We start from the raw sequence: 19,736 nt of genomic DNA, 5'->3' as shown, positions 1-19,736 counted from the left end.
TTGTGCTCCGTTCGTGAAGTAAGAACTTATAGAAAAAACGAACAGTACGATTTGTTTTGGGCTGATGGATCCAAAGGAAGGCAAAAATGTGCAGGAAGGATCGAAAAGTTCGGAGCAACGGTCAAGTTGCCAGTGTTTCTCGTCCCAAGACCCAAAAGGTAAACAATTTCGTTTATTTTTCCTCAAACCATAATAATTCGAGGTTTTCTCAACCGATGAATTTTTTAAAATCATTCCTACGTTCAGAAACCATACAAAAAAAACGAATAAATTTCGCTTCAAATTATTCCAACGAAGTCACATCGAGCAGAATGTACTCGATTGAAGTAAATAATTTTTTGATCTTCCATCGATTGATATCTTTGTATCAATCACATGTAAGAGAACGAAGGTCTTTTCAATAGTCTTCCACATCTTTGAGCCATGCAATGCTATTGTATTTTCGAACTTGTGACCTCCGAGATTTTTTCCCGTCGACGATCAATCTCTCCAAGTTTTTCCGCCAGCTTTTTTATTCATTTCTCATGTACTCGTCAATGAGAATAGCGCGAGTAGGACAATAAAAACTTTGTTTGCATGCTAATTTTTATGCACATTTACACACGCCTATCTATGTTTGAATCGGGAGTCACAATTTCGGAGTCACAAAAAAAATGCTCGTAAAAACAAAGTCCGTGACGATCGAAAAGTTTGACGTACGCAACGTAGAAATGACGTAGATTCAAAATATCACGTGATCTTTTTTCAATATTCGTTCACGATGATTCCTCTCCTTTGTCCTTCAAATTTTTGTATTTTTTTATACACTCTATTGCGATCTCATCGTTCCTTCAATTAAATTTGTACTCGATGCACAAATCTCGTTGTAAATTTACCGGAAATAGCGAGGATCATCAGCAAATCACTAAATTATGGATTGCATCAACAGAGATTTTTAAACTTCTACTTATCAAAGTGAGATTTGACCTTGAATTTAGAAATAAAATCAGTTCCTTCGAGCGCGAAGCTTATAAGCTCGTGTCAGGATTTGAGCATTGAGTTCCTGTAAATGAAAAAGTAAAAATGCCACGTCATGTTGACAGGGGTATTCCGCGACGCCATAAATTTTTTATGATACATCGGATTCGATCACAGAGATTGTAGCACATACGATATGCTTCTTACTGGGGGGTATCGAACGAGGAAAAAATGGGTTTTCCTTCAATAAAATATGCCAGCTTGTGAGAACCTAATAAGCAAATGAGCTACCGTTTTATTGAGTGGTCAGGTTTTTTATTATAGCTCGAATAAAAAGTCATTCACCTGAACAGTTTCAATTTCGTTTTTCATGATTTTCTAATAATTTTTTTTGGGTGAAGCGGAAGTGAAGAAACTGGACGAGTTTTGATCGATACTTTTGGGGCGTGAACCCCTTAATTGAGGATCGTTATCGTCGAACATTCGACAGGATCGGGCGGAATCGTTGGAATCAAATGAATCCGTCAATATGTATTTTCACTCGACTCTCGAGGTATTGAACGGTGACTGCATCGCGCTCCGGGATCACATTGACATGTTTCTGATCAGTGACAAGGTCAGCCGGTCCGAGGGTAAACCAGTCTCGTGTTTTGAAAGCGGCGAACAGCGTCAGAGCTTTTCGTCGTACAGCTTATCCACGAAATGTAGCACGCATACACGTTATCACGTCGATGCGCCACCCGGCCAACAATCATATTTCATCCTCGCTACTGGAGGAATGAGAATTCCGATTGATAAAAATTGAAGCCTCCATCTTTACGTGTTAATAATGCATTTGGCACGATCGATCCGTTTTGTCGATAAACTCTTGCGACGGAATCGCGTGGAATATGAATGAGGTTTTCTGAACGCGTGAATCATTTTTTTACTCGAATTCAAACTGATCAAGCCCAACACGAATGTACCAGGAATCGCATCGTCAATTGAGAAACAAAAAAAAAAAAAGGAATGTCATCGACCGCGAATTTTCGATTCCTAAATTCGCTCGATTTCTGCCATGAAAATCTTACCAATGTTCACTAAAACTGATGTCTTCGTGTCCAGCAATGATTGATTGCACTCTATTTGATCGATCTTTGGATCGGCAACGTAGCGACGTAGTGCCGATGAAAGAGCGACGATCGGTAAAATGGTTTTCGGCGAGTAAAGACTGTAATGTAAAGTGATCGGTAACGAAGCGACGATCGCTGATGTAAGTTTCGGTGAAAACGATGGGGAAAGGTTCGTCGGTAAAGAAGCGAGGACCCATAGATCAATCGGGATTTGTGCTGGCACTCGCAGAGCCAGACATCATAACGGTAACGGGTCGTTTAAGTGGATCACGAAAGTAAGAAGGGTTGCCTACGATCCGGCTAAGATGTAGACTCAAAACGGAGTTATATTGTTAAGCAGCGCTACCAACGTCGGCAGTTGGGACCGAGCAAAGCGGACATGGATATTGAAACGAGATCCGCCACTCAAATCTTCTCCCCACCACTGTTTTAGACGCTGGGCCTCTAGGCTCGATCCGATCTTTCTCGTGCATTTACCGAACAGTTCGGTACGCGGAAGCACGAGGATCGTTGCACAGTGAAATATTTCTATGTTCATTGGAATTGAACAACCCAATTTACCCGTAAGAATCAACGACGAGTAGCGACAATATTCACGATTGAAAATAAGAAGAGTGCCGATCGCCGCGATTACGCTACTTTCAAAACCGGGTCACTGACCAATCAATCTTCTCGAAAACTTCAATGATCGCTGTCACATTAAATGGTTTGAAACATGATCAAGATCAAGAATCTTTTCGCAATGGTTCTCTTGGACTCGTTCGATCGACCCTGTTTGTAGGTCGTGGATAACGATTTTCGATCGATCGGTGGTGCTGAAATTTCAAAATTTAACAACAATCGCAGAATATTTACAACGAACTCGACTGTGCAATTTCGCTGACCGGTATCCCGGATTTCCAAGTGTTCAAAACTTGAATCGGGAATAGATCGTCGCGCATTGACGGATGTCACTGGTTTATTTATTCATCCGCAAAGACGATTCAGACTTCGGTGATAATTCGATGAGCAACAGTGCTACGCCTAAATCATAGCTGCAGAAAAAATACGTGAGTGAAATTGTTTCGAGCTCGAGACTGTTAAAACTTACCACGAGGGAAAATTGGCGCTCGTTTGCGCGCGCTTGTCCGTTCTCAAGCGAAAGTATAATAGAGGGCAGCCACGACTTTTGCCGCCGGTGAGTTGGAGCAAATAATATGAGCAAACGTTAACGGCATTGTTATTACAGTGCACGAGCGTAATATGCGATTTTTTCTTATGAAACTACGAACTTAAAAGGAGCATACAATTATTATCGTTTGTCCAACATTTTGCTACCGGAAATGAATTCATTATCTGGAAACGGTTTTTCCAGATTACTCGAGTCAACGGTCGGTCCTTAAAAGTATGGCAGTTACTTCACCTCGGTTTATTGTGGGAACGAAAATTAGTATCGAATGTTTGTAAAATATGCAGTTTTCCGCATTCTAATGATAAGTTATTTGAAAAATGTTCTATCAAATTGATAAAAATTAATTCATTCTCATAAATTTTTTACAAATACCTCGTTTCACATCGATTTGGAGTAAGACTTTCAAAACGCCATCGCACACAGTTATATCCTCCTTCCAAAAGTGACGTTCTGCGACTCAAAAGCAGCAGACCGAGCCCCGAAATGAAAGAGAGAAAAAGCGGACGAAATTAGCGCGATCCAAATGGAATTAGTCTTTCTCCGTAATTATCGGACGGTTGTTTACATGCGATTTGGGGGACCTAACCATGAAGTTTGACAGAGGCCGCTTGTTTTTCTGTATGTAGTAGAAGAGCTTGTAAACTGACGATCGTTCTGCGAGTAATTATTTATATTAATGTAGGAAACTCCCCTTTATAAATGTCAATGAATTTGCCTTCGTATCTGTGACTACGGTCCAAAGTTCTTCGTAATTTAGTAACAGTTTTCTATCGAAACATGTCCATAAGTAAACACATTTTTTGGATCAAGACCCGAGGTAGCAGCTCGATGTCGAGTTAAAAAAAATGACGGTACGAGCCGTGCCACATTTTTTATGCTCGAATACGCAGATTATTGATTTCTTTTATATTCCCCAGTAAATAAATTTAAATTGTAGGAGGAATTTATCATTTTTGTTCCTCCCCGCAGCGGTCCTAGCTGTCTTTGAATTAAAAAAATACCAATCGAAGCGGCGAATATAAAAATGATCATTTTCAAAACGAAATAACAAATTGAATAGAGAAGGGAATAGTCTCGAAAGAAATTATGGTTTCCCGAGCATCGATCGTATAGGAGTATTAAGGTGTTACGCTCTGGTCCAACAAAAGAGATGATATCAGAGTGTAAGTGGTCGCAACAATCGCGCAGATCTGACCACAACTGCAGAGGAGAGGAGAGGGAGAAAAAATGGCAACTGGGTAGAAAGTAATATAGCGGAGAAATTTGCTATGTTATGGAGACAGAAGAAACTTCGTCTTTGGGAAGCGAAAGAGAGAGATTCAAATTTACGTGTACGTATAATGAAAACGTATCGATACAAATATGTGCAAAAATATTAAGAGGATGGATCAGTCGGTATATCGCAACCATGAGTGCGAGAGAGATAGTTGCAAATTTCGAAATCGAAATTCTTTGACAAAGTTTGACCGATTAAAAAAAGGCTCTGTCAGTCGTTTTTTGCCATTTTTCTGCGTAGGCTGACAGAGCCTTTTTTTAATCGATCAAACTGTGTCAAAGAATTTCGATTTCGAAAATTCCAAGTAAGGTTAGTAGACTGATCCATACTCTTAAGAGCATACAAAGACTATCTGGAAGAAACTCGTCATAACATAAATGTAGTTGCTTTTGTTTTTATGTTGTTGTTCACAATTCTATGCATTTTTTTTGGAATATTCCTCTTATGTCTAGTGTTTTAAATTAGTTCTTAAGGAGGGTGGATCGCGACGATACAATGTTGCCATGCTAAGCCACGTTAAAAATATAAAGAATTTCAAAATCATAAGAATTTTATGAAATTTGGTAAATGTATTCTTTAAAAATATATAAGACAATATCATTTTTTTTAGATTTTTCTACCACATAGCTCTCGAGTAATTCAACACTAAAGTTCACCCGTATAAGCATAGTGTTTGATGCCAAAGAATGTTATCACCAAATTTGATCAAATTCTGATTATTTTGATTTCGTGATCCAACCCTCCTTATAAGTCTTCTGACGATGTTTTCTTCGTTGAGAGGATTTTGTGCCAGCACATTCGGGTGGCTCATAAGTCTTTGCTCATAACTCGTGCTTGGTTTCCGGGCTGTCTCCTTCACTGTCTCTATTTTAAAGTCTTTATGGAGGTTTGCATTTGCTATGTACAACGGTGCATTAGCGATTACTCTCTGCAGGATTTGAATGTTCGAATTGCTCGTGGTACCCCATTAATATAAAGCCCATGTTGGTCTCAATTGACACAAATATAACCAAAAAGCTTTCCAATAAAGAGCAAAGTGTTAAAATTTTGATGGAATATTCCGCACGATTTTCAATGAACGGAAAAAATATACATTTTCGAAGAAACCGATCGAAACATTCCATCCGACTAGTTTCGATGTTACCGAGCAGTTGAAATATCCGTCAAATTTTCGTACAAATATATTTAAATGATCAAAAAAAAAAAAAAACAAAAACGTGGATACAAATACTTTGGAATATCTGGCAGTCAGATGCTCGAATTTTGCTACGGTGTAGCGAATAGAAATGTGGCCAGCCAATCGTCCGTACGAAGACCTTCGTCATCGAAATGAATTTGTAATACAAAATGAGCATGTGTCAGGATTATCATGTATGAGTCTGTGAATAATTCAAACTAATTCATAACCGCGCTCAAGCACTTCTAAATGGAGCAGATAGGCTTTTGTCTATAGGAGTTTGTATCCGAGTATAAGCGTATAATCGATCTACGGTATATTTTGTTACTTCTCTACAGTCATAGCCTCAGTTCCCTCTTCAAATTCTCGTGTAACGCGTCGAAAGAGAAACTGTGCTTCGTCACAATGCATTTCAATTCACGTCGAAGGATCCATGGTAATATATGTCGTGCAACAAACGAGATGAGCAGTGTCGTAGATGAACGAAGGACGTTTAGAACGGATCGAATAACTCTCAAGACTCATTCTTTGCGAAAAGCTTTTAGAGGACTGTCAATTTTCAAGTGTAAAGATTGGCTATTTCACTTACCTGCATGCGTAACGATCATTTGCAACAGTGAAAACATCGCGTTCGCCAATCGCTTTTTCGATCTAAAACTCGCAGTTTCGTTGGCTCGATTGTAAATTTTAGTTGTTTTTCTCCGATTTGCGCATTGCTGGGAACGCTTGAGCACTCGGATTCGTCGTTTCATTTGATAAAAGATAAAAAAGGAAAGAATAAAATAACAAATAAAATATCGAATAAGCTTTTAGTATCCACGAAGCTCTCGATTATGTCAAGCATCGTTCGACAAAGTTGCTCTTCGCACGACGGAATTGAGCTCGAACTTTGATCCACGCGTCTATGATCAGTGGGTCTCGTAAACTTGCTCGTGGGTGCGTTCACCATAAATAAAATGCAACATTTATCGAGGCCGTAAATGCATGACCGGTGCAGCGATAAATATTGATCGTCGCTTGTAATAAAATCATACGAGAATTTCCGACATTTCGGCGAGGAATTTTGCTTCGTGGATCCACCGAGAAGACACTTTTTTGTTGTGCATCTCACGAACTCGCTGAAGATCTTCCGCAAAACGTGACTCGTTTCGTTCTGGCGCTCGTAAAAAAACGAAGATTGATATTCTTGCCTCGCTCTTTTCTGCGTTAAAAATAAATTGCAAAGGAAAATTGCAGCGGAAAATGGAGTGAATAAAATCATTGGATGCAGTTTGGCTAGTTGATGTTTTCACCGAAAAAAAACCTTCCGTTATTCGATGATTTTTTTCAAAAATTTATCAAAACATAATGAAAAGTCGATGCTCATTTCGAGACGCCCGTGAAAAATAACTGCAGGAATAACACGTCGAGCCTCTCGGTCGCTCGTTGCACAATATTCGATTTTTCATTCGACTGAAAAAGTTTGTTTAAGCTGCGTAGGACCCTTCAAGTAGTCGACTCAAAGCGTAACGACCGATTTCGTTTGTTTCGTCATAAAACTGCCGTAGGAATTAAAAGAAGGGAAGGAGGTGCGCAAAGGAACGGCGCTTGTGCAAAGCCACTGAGAAAAGTGAGGTACGAATTATTATGTCATCTGGTTCCAGGGATAATGAAGTGAAAAAGTGAAAGAAAAGGACGGAAATATTGGGTCTAAGTGTTTGAGCATCGCACTGTCCTATGCTGTGTGTATCGCTATGTGCTCGTAACACTTTCTGGAAACTTTCGTTCGTCTTTCGTGTGCGCTCACAGCGGATGAGATCTTGGACAGCTCAAGCTCGTTATGTCATCTCACCACTGCTATTGACTCGAGGCAGGGGAAATTTCGCCTTTGATCGGTGCAACGCGATTGCGTCGCATGAGATTTGAAAAAAATATCATACTTAAAATCAATGAAAAGTAAAATCGATACGACATTTTCGTCGAATCAACAATTCGCATTTTTGAAGTTTTAACTCTTCATTAAATGTTCGATAATCTCATCTGAAATTTCGCCAATCTATTCGCATGCACTTTTACTTTACTGTAATTAATAATCATCAGTTATTTGTAGAATATTCGGGTTCGTGAAAGGAATACCTTAAACTGCCGAATTTCAATGGCACTCGATGAAATCGGAAAGGAAAAATAAAAAATCTAATTGCTCACGTAATTTTCTGATGCTTTAGAAATCTTAATAATGGGCGCTTACAAAATGGATGGCTAACTTATCTGAACTTGATATCTACGTTAATGAGGTTGACTTTGGGCCGAAAGAGAATAGTAATGATGCAAAATCATATTCAAAACGATGACACACGAAGTAGCATTTGACGTCCAAAAATGCTCGTGACGTGCTATTGCCAGGATAGAACATTTTCGACTTTTTTTTACCACTCATCCAATGTTTTTTCTCATCGACAAAATTTTCAATATTTACAAGTCTTTTCGTCATCATGAGCGATGCGAGGTTTCTTCCCTTCGAATGTGCGCTCTCGCAGAGTGTCTCGAGAGATGAATAATAAAAAAAATTAGAAAAGTCGGCTAGTTCGTTCTGGAAGGCTCGTGACATTCGACACTGCCATTCAGAAACGTGTTATCACTGCTTTGATTATTCTCTCGTCTCAAATTTACGAGTATGAAAAATCATCGTTTTCGAAATTAGAAATGATACACACAGCGTCGAAGATGAAAATGTTTTTAAATGTTTTTCAACTCCAGCTGCAAAAATAGCGTGCGTTCATTTCTCGAACAGTGTTCCATCGGATTGATGGACTCTTGACATGTGTGGAGCCTCACAAATAATATTTACTCGCACATATATATTTCGGTGTGCGTGTATTTGACTCTGTAAGCGTGAACAAGTTCGTATTCGACGTCTGGGAAGATGAGAAACGAGTTCGTGTTCATTCGAGTGCATTGTGAGATGCAATAGCGGACAAACTCGAGTGGCCATGACCCATTTCGCCGCGTGCATTATTCTCAACACTAATAAGTGCATCACGGACTCACGAGGCAAAAAAAAATCACCCTTGCCAAACATTTCATTTAACAAGATTCCGAAACCTGTTGAACGGACAGAAAACAAACCCGATTCCCCGAGAGTCCATTTCTGGAAGACCGTACATATATGATAAAAACTCTTTTGAAGTATTCAATCATCCAGGAAAGTTACGGTGGATTTTTCGATTATACAAGAACGTCTTATCCAGACGCTTCTTTTCGCATTGTCACAGGAAGTCCAAAAAAATGACAAAAGAAGTCGACCAAAGGTGAAAATTTCGGTCAAGCTGATTTTAAATCGTCACATCCAATAGGGATCATCGAAACATCGGAATGAGGTCCAGAGCAGCTGAAAATATTGCCCAAATTTCAGCAGCTCGAGTCGATACAAGTTTTTCCAACAACGTTTGGTAACGTTGAATTCGACTGATTTATGTTCTTGGACGTGTTACGAAAAGAAAGATTTGAATGGACTTTCTTTTGCGTCTGATTTATTGTAGGATATATCGAGAGACGCTGATTTCGTTACATCATTATTTAGATGCTTGGATAATCATGTTTATGGCCGATTACACGTGACGCACATATTTCGTTCATTAAGCATTCATAATCGAGTAAGATAATAAACTGTCCGGCATTTTGATCACAGAGTATAGTAACTTTTTTAGCTGCTTTGCAAATAGGTCAAGAGTGAAAAGGTGCATGTGGAATGTGATACGGCATTGAACGACCATGACCCATTTATTTTCAAACGATTCCGAAGCATTGTCTTCGACCGCTCAATTTTATTATCGTGGTCACGGACTTCTTCTCGATCTTTGAGTTTTCATGCTGTCCAATCGATTGCGTGATCAACGGTATTTTATATATGCTTTTTCTATATATACAGACGAAAAAGTTTATGAAAGAAGTTACTAGGAGTTGCGAAACCTCATGCGGCGAGTTTCATCGCGAGGGAAAAGTAACGGGTGTAGGCCTTCACCGCGAAATTCTTAGAGGTCCAGGCCACTCGCCGCTGTGTATATAGACACCTGTTGGCAGATTTAATGATACCACAGCACAAGTCTTAATGAATTCGCTTGGCTTTCGTCTAGGCATACCGGATTCTTATTATTATACATTCGTATTTACAGCACCGTAAATAAATGTATTCATACGTTTATCTGTGAACTCGTTGTTATTGAAAATTCAAATGGATCAATAATATTCCATGCGACTCGCTCTATTGAGTTATCGCTGGAAGAGGATTAAGGTAGTCCTTTCGCATGAGCGTATTTTTTGGTGGCACAAACTAGGGCACTCGAAATTTGGACTGATTTCTAGCCTCCGAGGAGTCGCGGTTATGTGGGAAAAGCTTCTGCTTTTGCCATTTTTCCAACTTCTATCGTTGATATCTCTTTCAAGCGTTCGGTAACCCTTTATTTTTGTCGTCGCTATGGATTCTTTACATTTTTTTCTATCTGTGAGACAGTTTCTATGAGGAATTTAGAATAATTTAGTACATTAATTATTCAATAGAAATGTGGTGATGATGGAATTTCCATAAGCTCCCGTATAAATTTTACGATTTTTCAAGTTTTAATCTTTATTATTTAATGTTCGGTATAGCCTTACCTGAAATTTCGCCAATCTATTCGCATGCACTTTTACTTCACTGTTATTTAAAATCAGTTATTTGTAGAATATTCGGGTTCGTGAAAGGAATAACTCAAATTAAATTTAGTTTCGTTAGATATGTTCAGTCCATAAATTTTCGGGAAGATTGGACCGAGGAAATTCAAATCGCTGAGGAATTACGAAACTTACAAATCGGATATGAATTTTTAGAATGACGAAAAAAATTGAATTGGTATACACAGTGGAAGAAAAAAAGGTTGAACTAATATCGATGCATTTGCGAGTTCTAAATGGAGCGTAATTTCTACAAATGGACTAGTCACTTTTCGCTCTAAATATTAATGAAGATTTATAATCTCTAGCTTGGGGGATACAATCATTGTAACTTTTTTTTACGAACGTATAGAATGCGAATATCAGCGCAAGGTGAGTGGCAAGAGTGTTTTTTTTTCCTCGGCTAATGTATTTTTTGTGGATAAGGCTATTTCGCAGATGGGATTGTCAGGTTAGTGTTTCATTATCTTTGTGTGTCGATTTCTAACTAAAGGCTCGGTGACTGTAGCGACGAAATATAATGCCAGACAGAAAAACGTCACTGCGAGCGAATGAAAATGAGACACCTCGGCACTGCGATGAACTTGAAGCTTCCCTCTTTTGCTCGCATCGACTTTTTTTTAATATTAGTCAACTGAGAAACATTTTTTTAACGTGATAAATACTAATTTGTACATGGTTTATGCGCAAAGTCTGATTGTCAAAATTTCTTAGCCGTGTACAATGTGGAGATCGTAATTATTGACTGAATCCAAAATTCCAATTTTTTTTTCCATTTTCATATATTTTCCTTCCATATGGGCCTATAAAAACCCAAAAAAATTGCGAAATTCTATATTTACAGCACTTTCAAGTGACATTCTTCTTCTTTAAAAGAGTTTTTTTTCAAACTCGCTGAAAATATAGAATTTCGCAATTTTTTCGCGCTCGTTTGAGTACAATCGATTTTTTTGACTTTCTAAAGCAGAACCCCCCTTAAACCCAAAAACAATAGATTGAAGAATAATAATAAAAAAAAAGACGCGAGAAAATATCAGCAATCACGTACGAAGACGAATATTCCCCTCGAAGATTTTTATCCAAACTTGAGAAATTAAGTTGAGAAATTTAGACCCGCATATGTGTTCAGACATATCATGTTGGCCTCGATGATGAAGAATTCGTGTGATGTACTTGCCAGTGCAAAAATTTTTTGTGACGACGAAGAGTTCTTGATTGTTGAAGCTGGATTATTATGTAGCATTGCTGCGGGGATGAAAATGACGATTTAATTCGTACTGATACGATTATTTTGATAAAATGCCTCGACTCTCAGATCATACCAATTTCACGTAGACCCATCACCACGGAAATTCAACACAACAATCAAGACCGATCTCACTCTATAACGATACCTGTGTATACTGTAACGAAACGCTCTTGCCGACCTGGCCTGAACGCCGCCACGCGTCGGTTCGAGCTACCTTAATTTTAAAAGGAGCAGGTATGAAAGAAACGTGAGAAGGCGGAATTTGATTTTGAAAGATTTAACAACTCCGATTTATTCAATTTTGATCGATTTTACAGGATAAATTCGTTTTTGATTTGTGGTCGTGAAATGTTCGCGATCGCGCTCGCCAATTGTGAGAAATTTTGTTTCACTCGCCGTTTCGAATTTGAACAATTTTTAATTTACGCGTTTTTCGCCTATTTTCAAAATAAAAAGCAAAAAGGTTTCGATAATTCAAAGTTTTTTTGATTTTATACAATAAGAAAAATTTATTATTATTATTATTATTAATTTGCAGCGCTATAATCTCAAATTCGTACCGCGACCTTTTGAATTATCGATAATGTTACGGAATTTACAAAATTTACAAAAATAAAGTTTTAGGTCTGACTCGGGCTCAGTTGTGACAAGTTTGAATTTAAAAAATTATAATCAAGAAAATTTACAGAATTTACAAATTCACAAGTTAATTTACAAAAAAAAATCATTCCTGATTCTAGCAAGCAAAAGAAGAAATAAAAATAGGTTAAGTTAAGGAACAAACCCCAGGCTCTGGGATTGAAACGTCACCGAATCGCTCCGAGATCCTGAGCATCTGCAAGGTTAGGTAATTTACCGTCCACGGGCTCTGGGAGTGAAACGTCACCGAATCGCTCCGAGATTCTAGGCATCCAGGAAAAATTAGGATAATAGGTTAGGTTGCTTGCCAAAATCAGGAAGAATGTTTGAGGTCAGCCTTTTTGTTCCGAGTCAAAATTTTGAGGAAGGACTGCCTCACGAATGAGTCGCGCAGCGCTTCTTATACCCGTGTCCCCACCATAAAATTATCAAACGCCGAATTTTCGGTTTTCGGATCGGTTCTGCGCATCTTTTCGTAACGGGGCTCGCGATTGGCTCGTTGCCATGATTCGCGCTCTACTGTTGGTCGAGCGGACTAATGTACGATGCGCGGACTACCGCTTTTTATGTTTTTCTGCTTTGTGTGATTTTTAACAACAAAAACTTCCATTTGATTCGTTCTTATTAAATTTTTTCTATAATTCAGCGCTGTTATGCAGTTTAATACGATTTGAATAATTATATTCGCTAAAAGTCACGTACGCGTCCTATAGCCCATTAACGCTCTGCTCGCGCATGCGTCGCAGTTGATTTTTACATTTTTCATTTGTGATTAGATTTTATATTATCAATTTGACCCATAATCATTTTTCTTCGATTCATTGTAATTTTCCGCTTCATTTGAGCCTAGTTACAATATTTTACGAAATCGCGTTGAATTTTAATTAACAAAAGAGAAAAATATGATAGTTCGAGTTTTTAATACGCGGCGCCGCTAGTATCGCGCCCCACCGCTTGTATCGGGCCTTTGTATTGCCCTCCAGTACGGCCGCCGCTCGGTCAAAATATCGCGCCGCGTCGCGATGTTTTTCGAGGTTATGTTCGGGTTCGAGTCGATTCGGGTCGTTCAGGAGGATGTTACGTCACAATACATAAATCTACGTATGAAAATAGGATCACGCAGAAGACATATGATTCACAACGTTTTTATGATCTCAACTAATGCACTTCAAACTCATGAATTATTGAAACACGCGCATACGATGAAACGTCGACTTTACGTTAATCTCATTGTTGGAGTGGAAAATAATAAAATTAAACGTGCCCGATTAGAAACGATTTTTTGTTTTATCTCACTCTTAACAGGCTTGAATAATCCACCAGTAAATGACCAGTGATGACGTTACCATTGTAAATACATTTCTTGACTAAGCACTCGTAAAAATGCAAATCTTTTCGATGATCAGTTAATTGTAGTTGGTCACTGTTAATCGCTTTATTATTGATACACTTAAGCCGGAGGCTGTATTTAAATTAATAACAGCAAGAATTTATACTTTCATGGATATGATTTTTTTAACGGCTTAATATAAGTAGCTCGGAATCTGTACAATATTGAGAGACGGGAAACGAAGTTAAAACAGTCCCTGTCAAACGGTCGAACACATTTTAGAATCACGAATTTTCAACAATAAAAAACGGTAAATATTAACAATACTTACTTTTGCCAAAAATGGTCCTAAAATTTCTTTTCAGCATTAATATTAATAAAAAATGACAAGGAGTTTCATTTTAGGGAGGGGAAAGGTACAAAAACGATAAACAAATTCTGAAAAAATCCGAATAAAATTTTAGTTTCTTCGCTATTGTCATCAATGAAAAATGGTCCCAAAATTTTATCGACTTTATTACAATTAATTTTAAGAATGTGTGAGGTAAAAAAGAAAATTTTGTATATTTCTTAGCTACTGTAATCATTAATTTTTTTTTTTTTAGTATTCGTTGTTCCAAACCCTTACAACCTCTGATTTTTCACGTAGAAGTGGTTGGGTGGGTCCGGATCATCCTCCCTATTTCGTATTTTGATTTTCCTACCTTTCCTTTCATGATTTTTTTCAGATTAATTAAAAAAAATGTTAATACTATTTTTAGCTTGCCCCTCTCTAAAATTAATCACAGTATCATTTTTTATTAATGAAACAATGCTTAAAAAATAACTTAGCATGATTTTTAGCAAAAGTAAGTATCGTTTATATTTACCCAAAAATTTTCTTTCACTAATGAATATGTTTTGCTTATTTTGTTACAGATCAATCTTTTTTGCAGAAGAATCTAGAATTCGCTACAATGGTCGCGAAGGAAGCTATCGTGGTGAGAAATGCCACGAAACAGTACGACAGTGGGACAAAGATCATCGATGGCTTGAATATGACTGTTTCAAGAGGATCGATGTAAGTCACTAATGTGCATTCTTTAATTATTTTCTTTTATTTATTCGTATTGAAGTTCCAATAGTATTGCAAAATAAAATTATTTTAACACACGTGAAAAAAATCAAGTAATTTATAATTATTTATAAACAAGTTCATTATTGCTCAGACCTCTTTTCCAAAGTTACTGAATTTCTCTCGGTTCCATTCGTCCCAACGATTTGATCTATCGATTCTAGTAAAGTGTCAATCAGCTTCTTTTTCTTCTTCGCTTTCTTCCCACTTTTTTCTGTGGCGTTTGTCACAGCTGGGTGAACCGATAACGTGACCGATTTCTTCGAATTTCGCTCCTCCATATTGTTTTCCGGAATAGCCATCGGCTCGGAGTGGTTGAATTCGTTTTTTTCTTCAATCGCATCGCTAAGCATTTCTGTATTCATATCGACATCAGTTTTATTCGGATCTTGCAATTTTTCGAATATCTCCGACCTTTTCGTCGCCGAATCCTCGTCATTCGTTCCCTCAGTCGAATTCGAAATGTCGTACGACCTTAATTTCACATCAATTTCACGTCCTCCCTTTGTAACATTAGAATCCTTCATTTCATCGGTTGAAATATTGTCGTTCGAAGAGTCATCGTGTTTACCTTCTTCAATCGATTTGCCACTTAAATCTAAAGGAATTGAACTTTCAGCTTTAAGTTTACTCAGATTTTCTAAGAACTTGATTAGCAACTGGATAATCGGCGTGATGTCCGTGTCATTCGTCATTTCATTGATTTTTTTCGTCGAGTGCTCACGATTTGTTGCTTCGTCAAACGACTCGGTGATCAAATTTTCCTTATCTCTGAACTTTGGAATTTTCGTGTCATCGCTTTCTTGTAAAATGTTCCGACCTGTCTCACGGATTCCATCGATTTTTGTTTTTCTACCTCCAAGTTCGTTTCCAATGTCTTGAATTTCATTTGGTGAAGGTACATTTTTTTGCATTCGCTGTGGCAGCTGACACGTGAACATAACATTCACATTCTCATTCTGGTTACAATTTTGATTCGTAGAATCGTGAATTTTTGGACCGAGATCTTCGAGTTCTTCCTCAACACCCCGAGTTTCTATTTGCAACGGAATATTTTTCTGCTCAACAGTCGACACATTTTTATCAATCGATTTTCCACCATTTTCCACTGAAGGTAAAATTCTGTTTTCTATGCTCATTTCTTCACTGCCGCTCTCGACGTTAATCGTTTTCGGAGCTTTCTCTCGCTCGTAATTTCGGTAATCCGATTCACTCGTTGTTTCGTCGCTTTTTTCGGTTTCTCGACTAATCAGTTCCTGAGAAATTTCATCAGATTTCGGAGAATTCATAACATTTATCGAGGACATGAAATTCCGTTGAGGGTTCACGTGTTTCATGCCCACGTTAGGTGCTTTTTCACGACTCATTTGTGTCTTTTCGTTTCTCTGTGAATCAGAGGATTTAGCATTGTCGTTCGGGTACCTTTCGAGCGATCTCATTCTCAAGGAGTTGATAATCAAAGAATCAACTTTCGTTGCACTTCCATTCGACGAGTTGATTTTCGATGAATTGATGATAAAAAAACTGTCGATCGATTTTTCACTTCCTTTTGGTTTGAATCTCGACGAGTTCTTTTTCAGAATGTTCTCGTTCTGGTCTCGATGGCTCATTGCATCGAGCGTATCGGCCAAGATCGTACGAACGTCGGCTGCATATTTTTTCATATGCATGATTCTTTTCAAGTCAATATCCGCATGCTCGCTATCATTTGTTCGAACAGAAATTTCCCGATCACCCTCCACTTGGTTTTCGTCTCGAAATACACCGGGCGAAGCAGAGGCGCAAGTGAGGGTCAGTTGAAGCACGAGAATCACAGAAATGCATTTCTTCATGGTAAATTCGATCGCGGTACTCGTCCAACTAAAACGAATCTCAAGTATGGCACGAGCTTTATGAACTCGACGCTCTCTAATGGTTTTCTTCGCACTTTCCTCGATGAATCTACGCTTATTAGTTCGGACAATGAGCAAGAGTATAATTGCAAATCGGAAAGATCTCATTAAAATCCGACAACGCGTACCCACTACGAACCACAAAATGCTAATTGTTTTCGACAATCATTTGGCTTTACGACCCAGCTGGAGGCGTTCAATTTTAATGATCGGAGACGTTGATGCTACTTTTTTTCTTTGCAATAAGAACCACTTTAATGCTGGCTTCACGCGTTACTATCCCGGTCGAGTGAACCCCACTTATGTTGCCTAAAATACCCAAACAAGCAAACGAAAAAACATGCAAACGAAACAGTCCAAACCGAACAGTCCCAACAAGCGAACGCGTAAATAAACGATTCGAACCGAACTCGAACCGTCTCAACGCGTCGGAGCGACACGTCTTTTAGGAACGGTAAAGAATTTTCATAAATCCAGGTACAAACCCAAATTTTTACGTCAATCTTATTTATCCCCTGCTGCCTCGAACTTTTTTCCCAATTATTACGATAATCCTCTACATGAAAGTTCATATATTGAACTATAATTGTGCATAATATTTTTCTCAATTATCGCTACAATTTGCTGGTAGAACGTTTTGTTGCTAAAAAAACAGTGTGGGGTAAGTAGACCAACATTGATACGGGTCGACACATTTGTCAACGTACACAAGTGTTCTGAATGGGTTCACTCAAGGTGTGCCAGTAAAAATATAACGTTCTATGTATGTAGAGAATGCTGTTCTGATTGCGATGTCTGGAATGAGGATCAAATGTTCCTTTTTCTCACACTTATGTACAAAAATTATCTTTACATTCGCTTATGTCAACTTTTTTTATTATTCATTGTTCGAATCATCAAATAAATAATAATGATAACTATTTGTTTTTATTGATTCCACTAATACGAAGTTGATTATTAGGTAAAAATAGTATCATAGTCAAGTTGCCCCAATGCTTGTGGCAGCTTGTCCCGATCGGGGGGTCGGTTGACACGAAAACGGTTCGCCAAAAAAGCGATTCAATAACTCATTTCGTTTTACATTTAAAAATTCAAATTTTTATCTGAGATAGAGGAAGGTTGCTTCTATATTCGAAACAACCATTTGGTTTTTGAAATTGTCTTTAGTTCTTGGTTACAAGCAATAATTTGACGAGTTGGCCAACCAGCCTCGGTCTCCCCTACTTTAGACTCTACAACTCTGTGGCTGTTTTATTGTACTGTATCTTATTTCCGCATCTCTTGATATTTTTCCATCAAGTTAGAATAATGAATAAAAACTTACTGAAGTCTTATGAATATTAATTTTCATGGGATAAAATGGTTTTCTGAGATATAATGATTTTGGGGTATTGTCACAAGGAGATTCTTCCGATTGGGATTTCAGCTGAGTTATTTTGGCAGAAATTATTCAGGTTGGAATCCTTCAACGATATCTCAAACACTTTACGTATATACACAAACGTTCACGTATAAAAAACAACGGATGAGAGCTTTCATTAAGTTGACACACGCGGTTTCTCATATTTTAAAGCGTATGTTTCTAAAAAGTTTTCACCATTTTTGCACCGATAACAAAATCCCCAATTTCATCGAATGTTCTCCTAAAATAGTAATGCCGTATGAACCGGTGCAGGAGAATGCTTTTTCGACCATTGCGCAATAACGTTTCATCTGTCACTGATCTAATTGAATTCGTTGATGGAAAACAGCTACGGGCTGCTGGGTCCCAGTGGATGTGGAAAATCGACTCTCCTGACTTGCGTCGTTGGTATACGGAAATTCAACAGTGGAGATCTGTGGGTTCTTGGGGGACAGCCAGGAACTCGTGGATCTGGAATTCCGGGGCCTCGGGTGGGCTACATGCCCCAAGACATTTCGTTGGTCGGCGAGTTCACGGTGATCGGTGCTCTCTTTTACTTCGGAAGGATAAATGGCCTCGATGATGACACAATCGGTAATAAGATCAAACATTGATTTGAAAATGAAGAGTCGTGATTGATATTTTTTTCGAATTTGCTCGAGCAAGTAGTGTTTTTATTTCAACGATTTTGCGTAAGATCGAACCCCGGTTTCGTGATTACATAATTTTTTATTGGACAGTAATAACTGGTGGTTTTTTTTCCAGAGGAACAGTTCGCTTTCCTCACGGATCTCTTCCAATTACCATCACGAAATCAATTAGTAAAAAACTTGAGTGGCGGCCAACAAAGGAGAGTTTCATTCGCGGCTGCGCTCATACACGATCCGGAATTGTTGATTCTAGACGAGCCTACTGTAGGACTTGACCCGATTTTGAGGGAGAAGCAAGTACTTTTAGGACTCTCTTAATTAATATTTCACTAAGCTCCGGTACGAAAATAGAACAACGAGAGGCCGACGTGCTCGAGGATTCGCAGACGAAATTCATTTGCAATTGTTATTTTTTATTTTTTTTTTTTTTTTCCAGTATTTGGAATTTTTTGGCAGACATTGCGAAAACGAGGGGAACAACGATCGTGATAACGACTCATTACATCGAAGAAACGAAGCTCGCGGACAAAGTTAGTCACTTTATTGAAAACGCTTGGATTTCAATAATTTTCTGGCCTGTCGAATTAGCCAAGTAATTCGCATTGTTTTTTCAACTCAGATCGGGCTTCTGAGGGGCGGCCAATTGTTGGCTGAATCTTCGCCGAGTCAATTGCTTGCCGAGTTTCAATGTGAACATTTGGAAGATGCTTTTTTGCTTCTGAGTGAGCGCCAAAAAGAAAACCAGGAAAGGGGCATCAGATCGCCTGCATTCGTGGGCGATACCGATGACGATGCCAATGTGTCGGCAGAAAATGTGAGGCTTTTCATTGCGAGTGCTCGAGAAATGAGAAATGACAAATGATAATAACGCGAGCGTGTGTAATCTGATTGCAGAATAACATAGAAAATGGAAAAGCATCATTTCCAGCGACGCAAAAACGCCGATCCGGAAACTTCACCGCCTTGAAATTCAAAGCTCTTATGATAAAGAACTTTTTGCAATTCGTACGACATCCTGGGTAACAGTCTTTCGATTATTAGAAAAATTTTCGATTTTATAAACACCCGAAAAATCGAT

General features: G+C 38.3%; 1 protein-coding gene across 5 annotated transcripts in view; it reads left to right on the top strand.

Annotated features, from left to right (window-relative positions):
• The window catches only part of LOC122406643 (ABC transporter G family member 23-like), a 29,103-nt gene continuing 9,367 nt past the window's right edge, over positions 1–19,736 (top strand). Inside the window, exons 1-8 of one of the 5 annotated variants that reach the window (XM_043412204.1) lie at positions 2,518–2,775; positions 2,851–3,246; positions 14,519–14,660; positions 18,358–18,602; positions 18,774–18,951; positions 19,095–19,188; positions 19,278–19,472; positions 19,553–19,677. In XM_043412204.1, coding sequence (XP_043268139.1) covers positions 14,557–14,660; positions 18,358–18,602; positions 18,774–18,951; positions 19,095–19,188; positions 19,278–19,472; positions 19,553–19,677 — 941 coding nt within the window. In that variant the 5' untranslated portion in view covers positions 2,518–2,775; positions 2,851–3,246; positions 14,519–14,556. Of the gene's footprint in view, positions 159–2,517; positions 3,247–4,498; positions 4,572–13,806; positions 13,911–14,518; positions 14,661–18,357; positions 18,603–18,773; positions 18,952–19,094; positions 19,189–19,277; positions 19,473–19,552; positions 19,678–19,736 lie in introns of those variants that run through there. The other 4 variants (XM_043412201.1, XM_043412203.1, XM_043412202.1 and 1 more) reach the window with 4 other exon arrangements.

This window comes from Venturia canescens, chromosome 2 (assembly GCF_019457755.1).
Source record: "Venturia canescens isolate UGA chromosome 2, ASM1945775v1, whole genome shotgun sequence".
NCBI classification, from domain to species: Eukaryota; Metazoa; Arthropoda; class Insecta; order Hymenoptera; family Ichneumonidae; genus Venturia; species Venturia canescens.
Note: the sequence above shows the minus strand (reverse complement) of the source record. Positions and strands in the feature narration are given on the sequence as shown.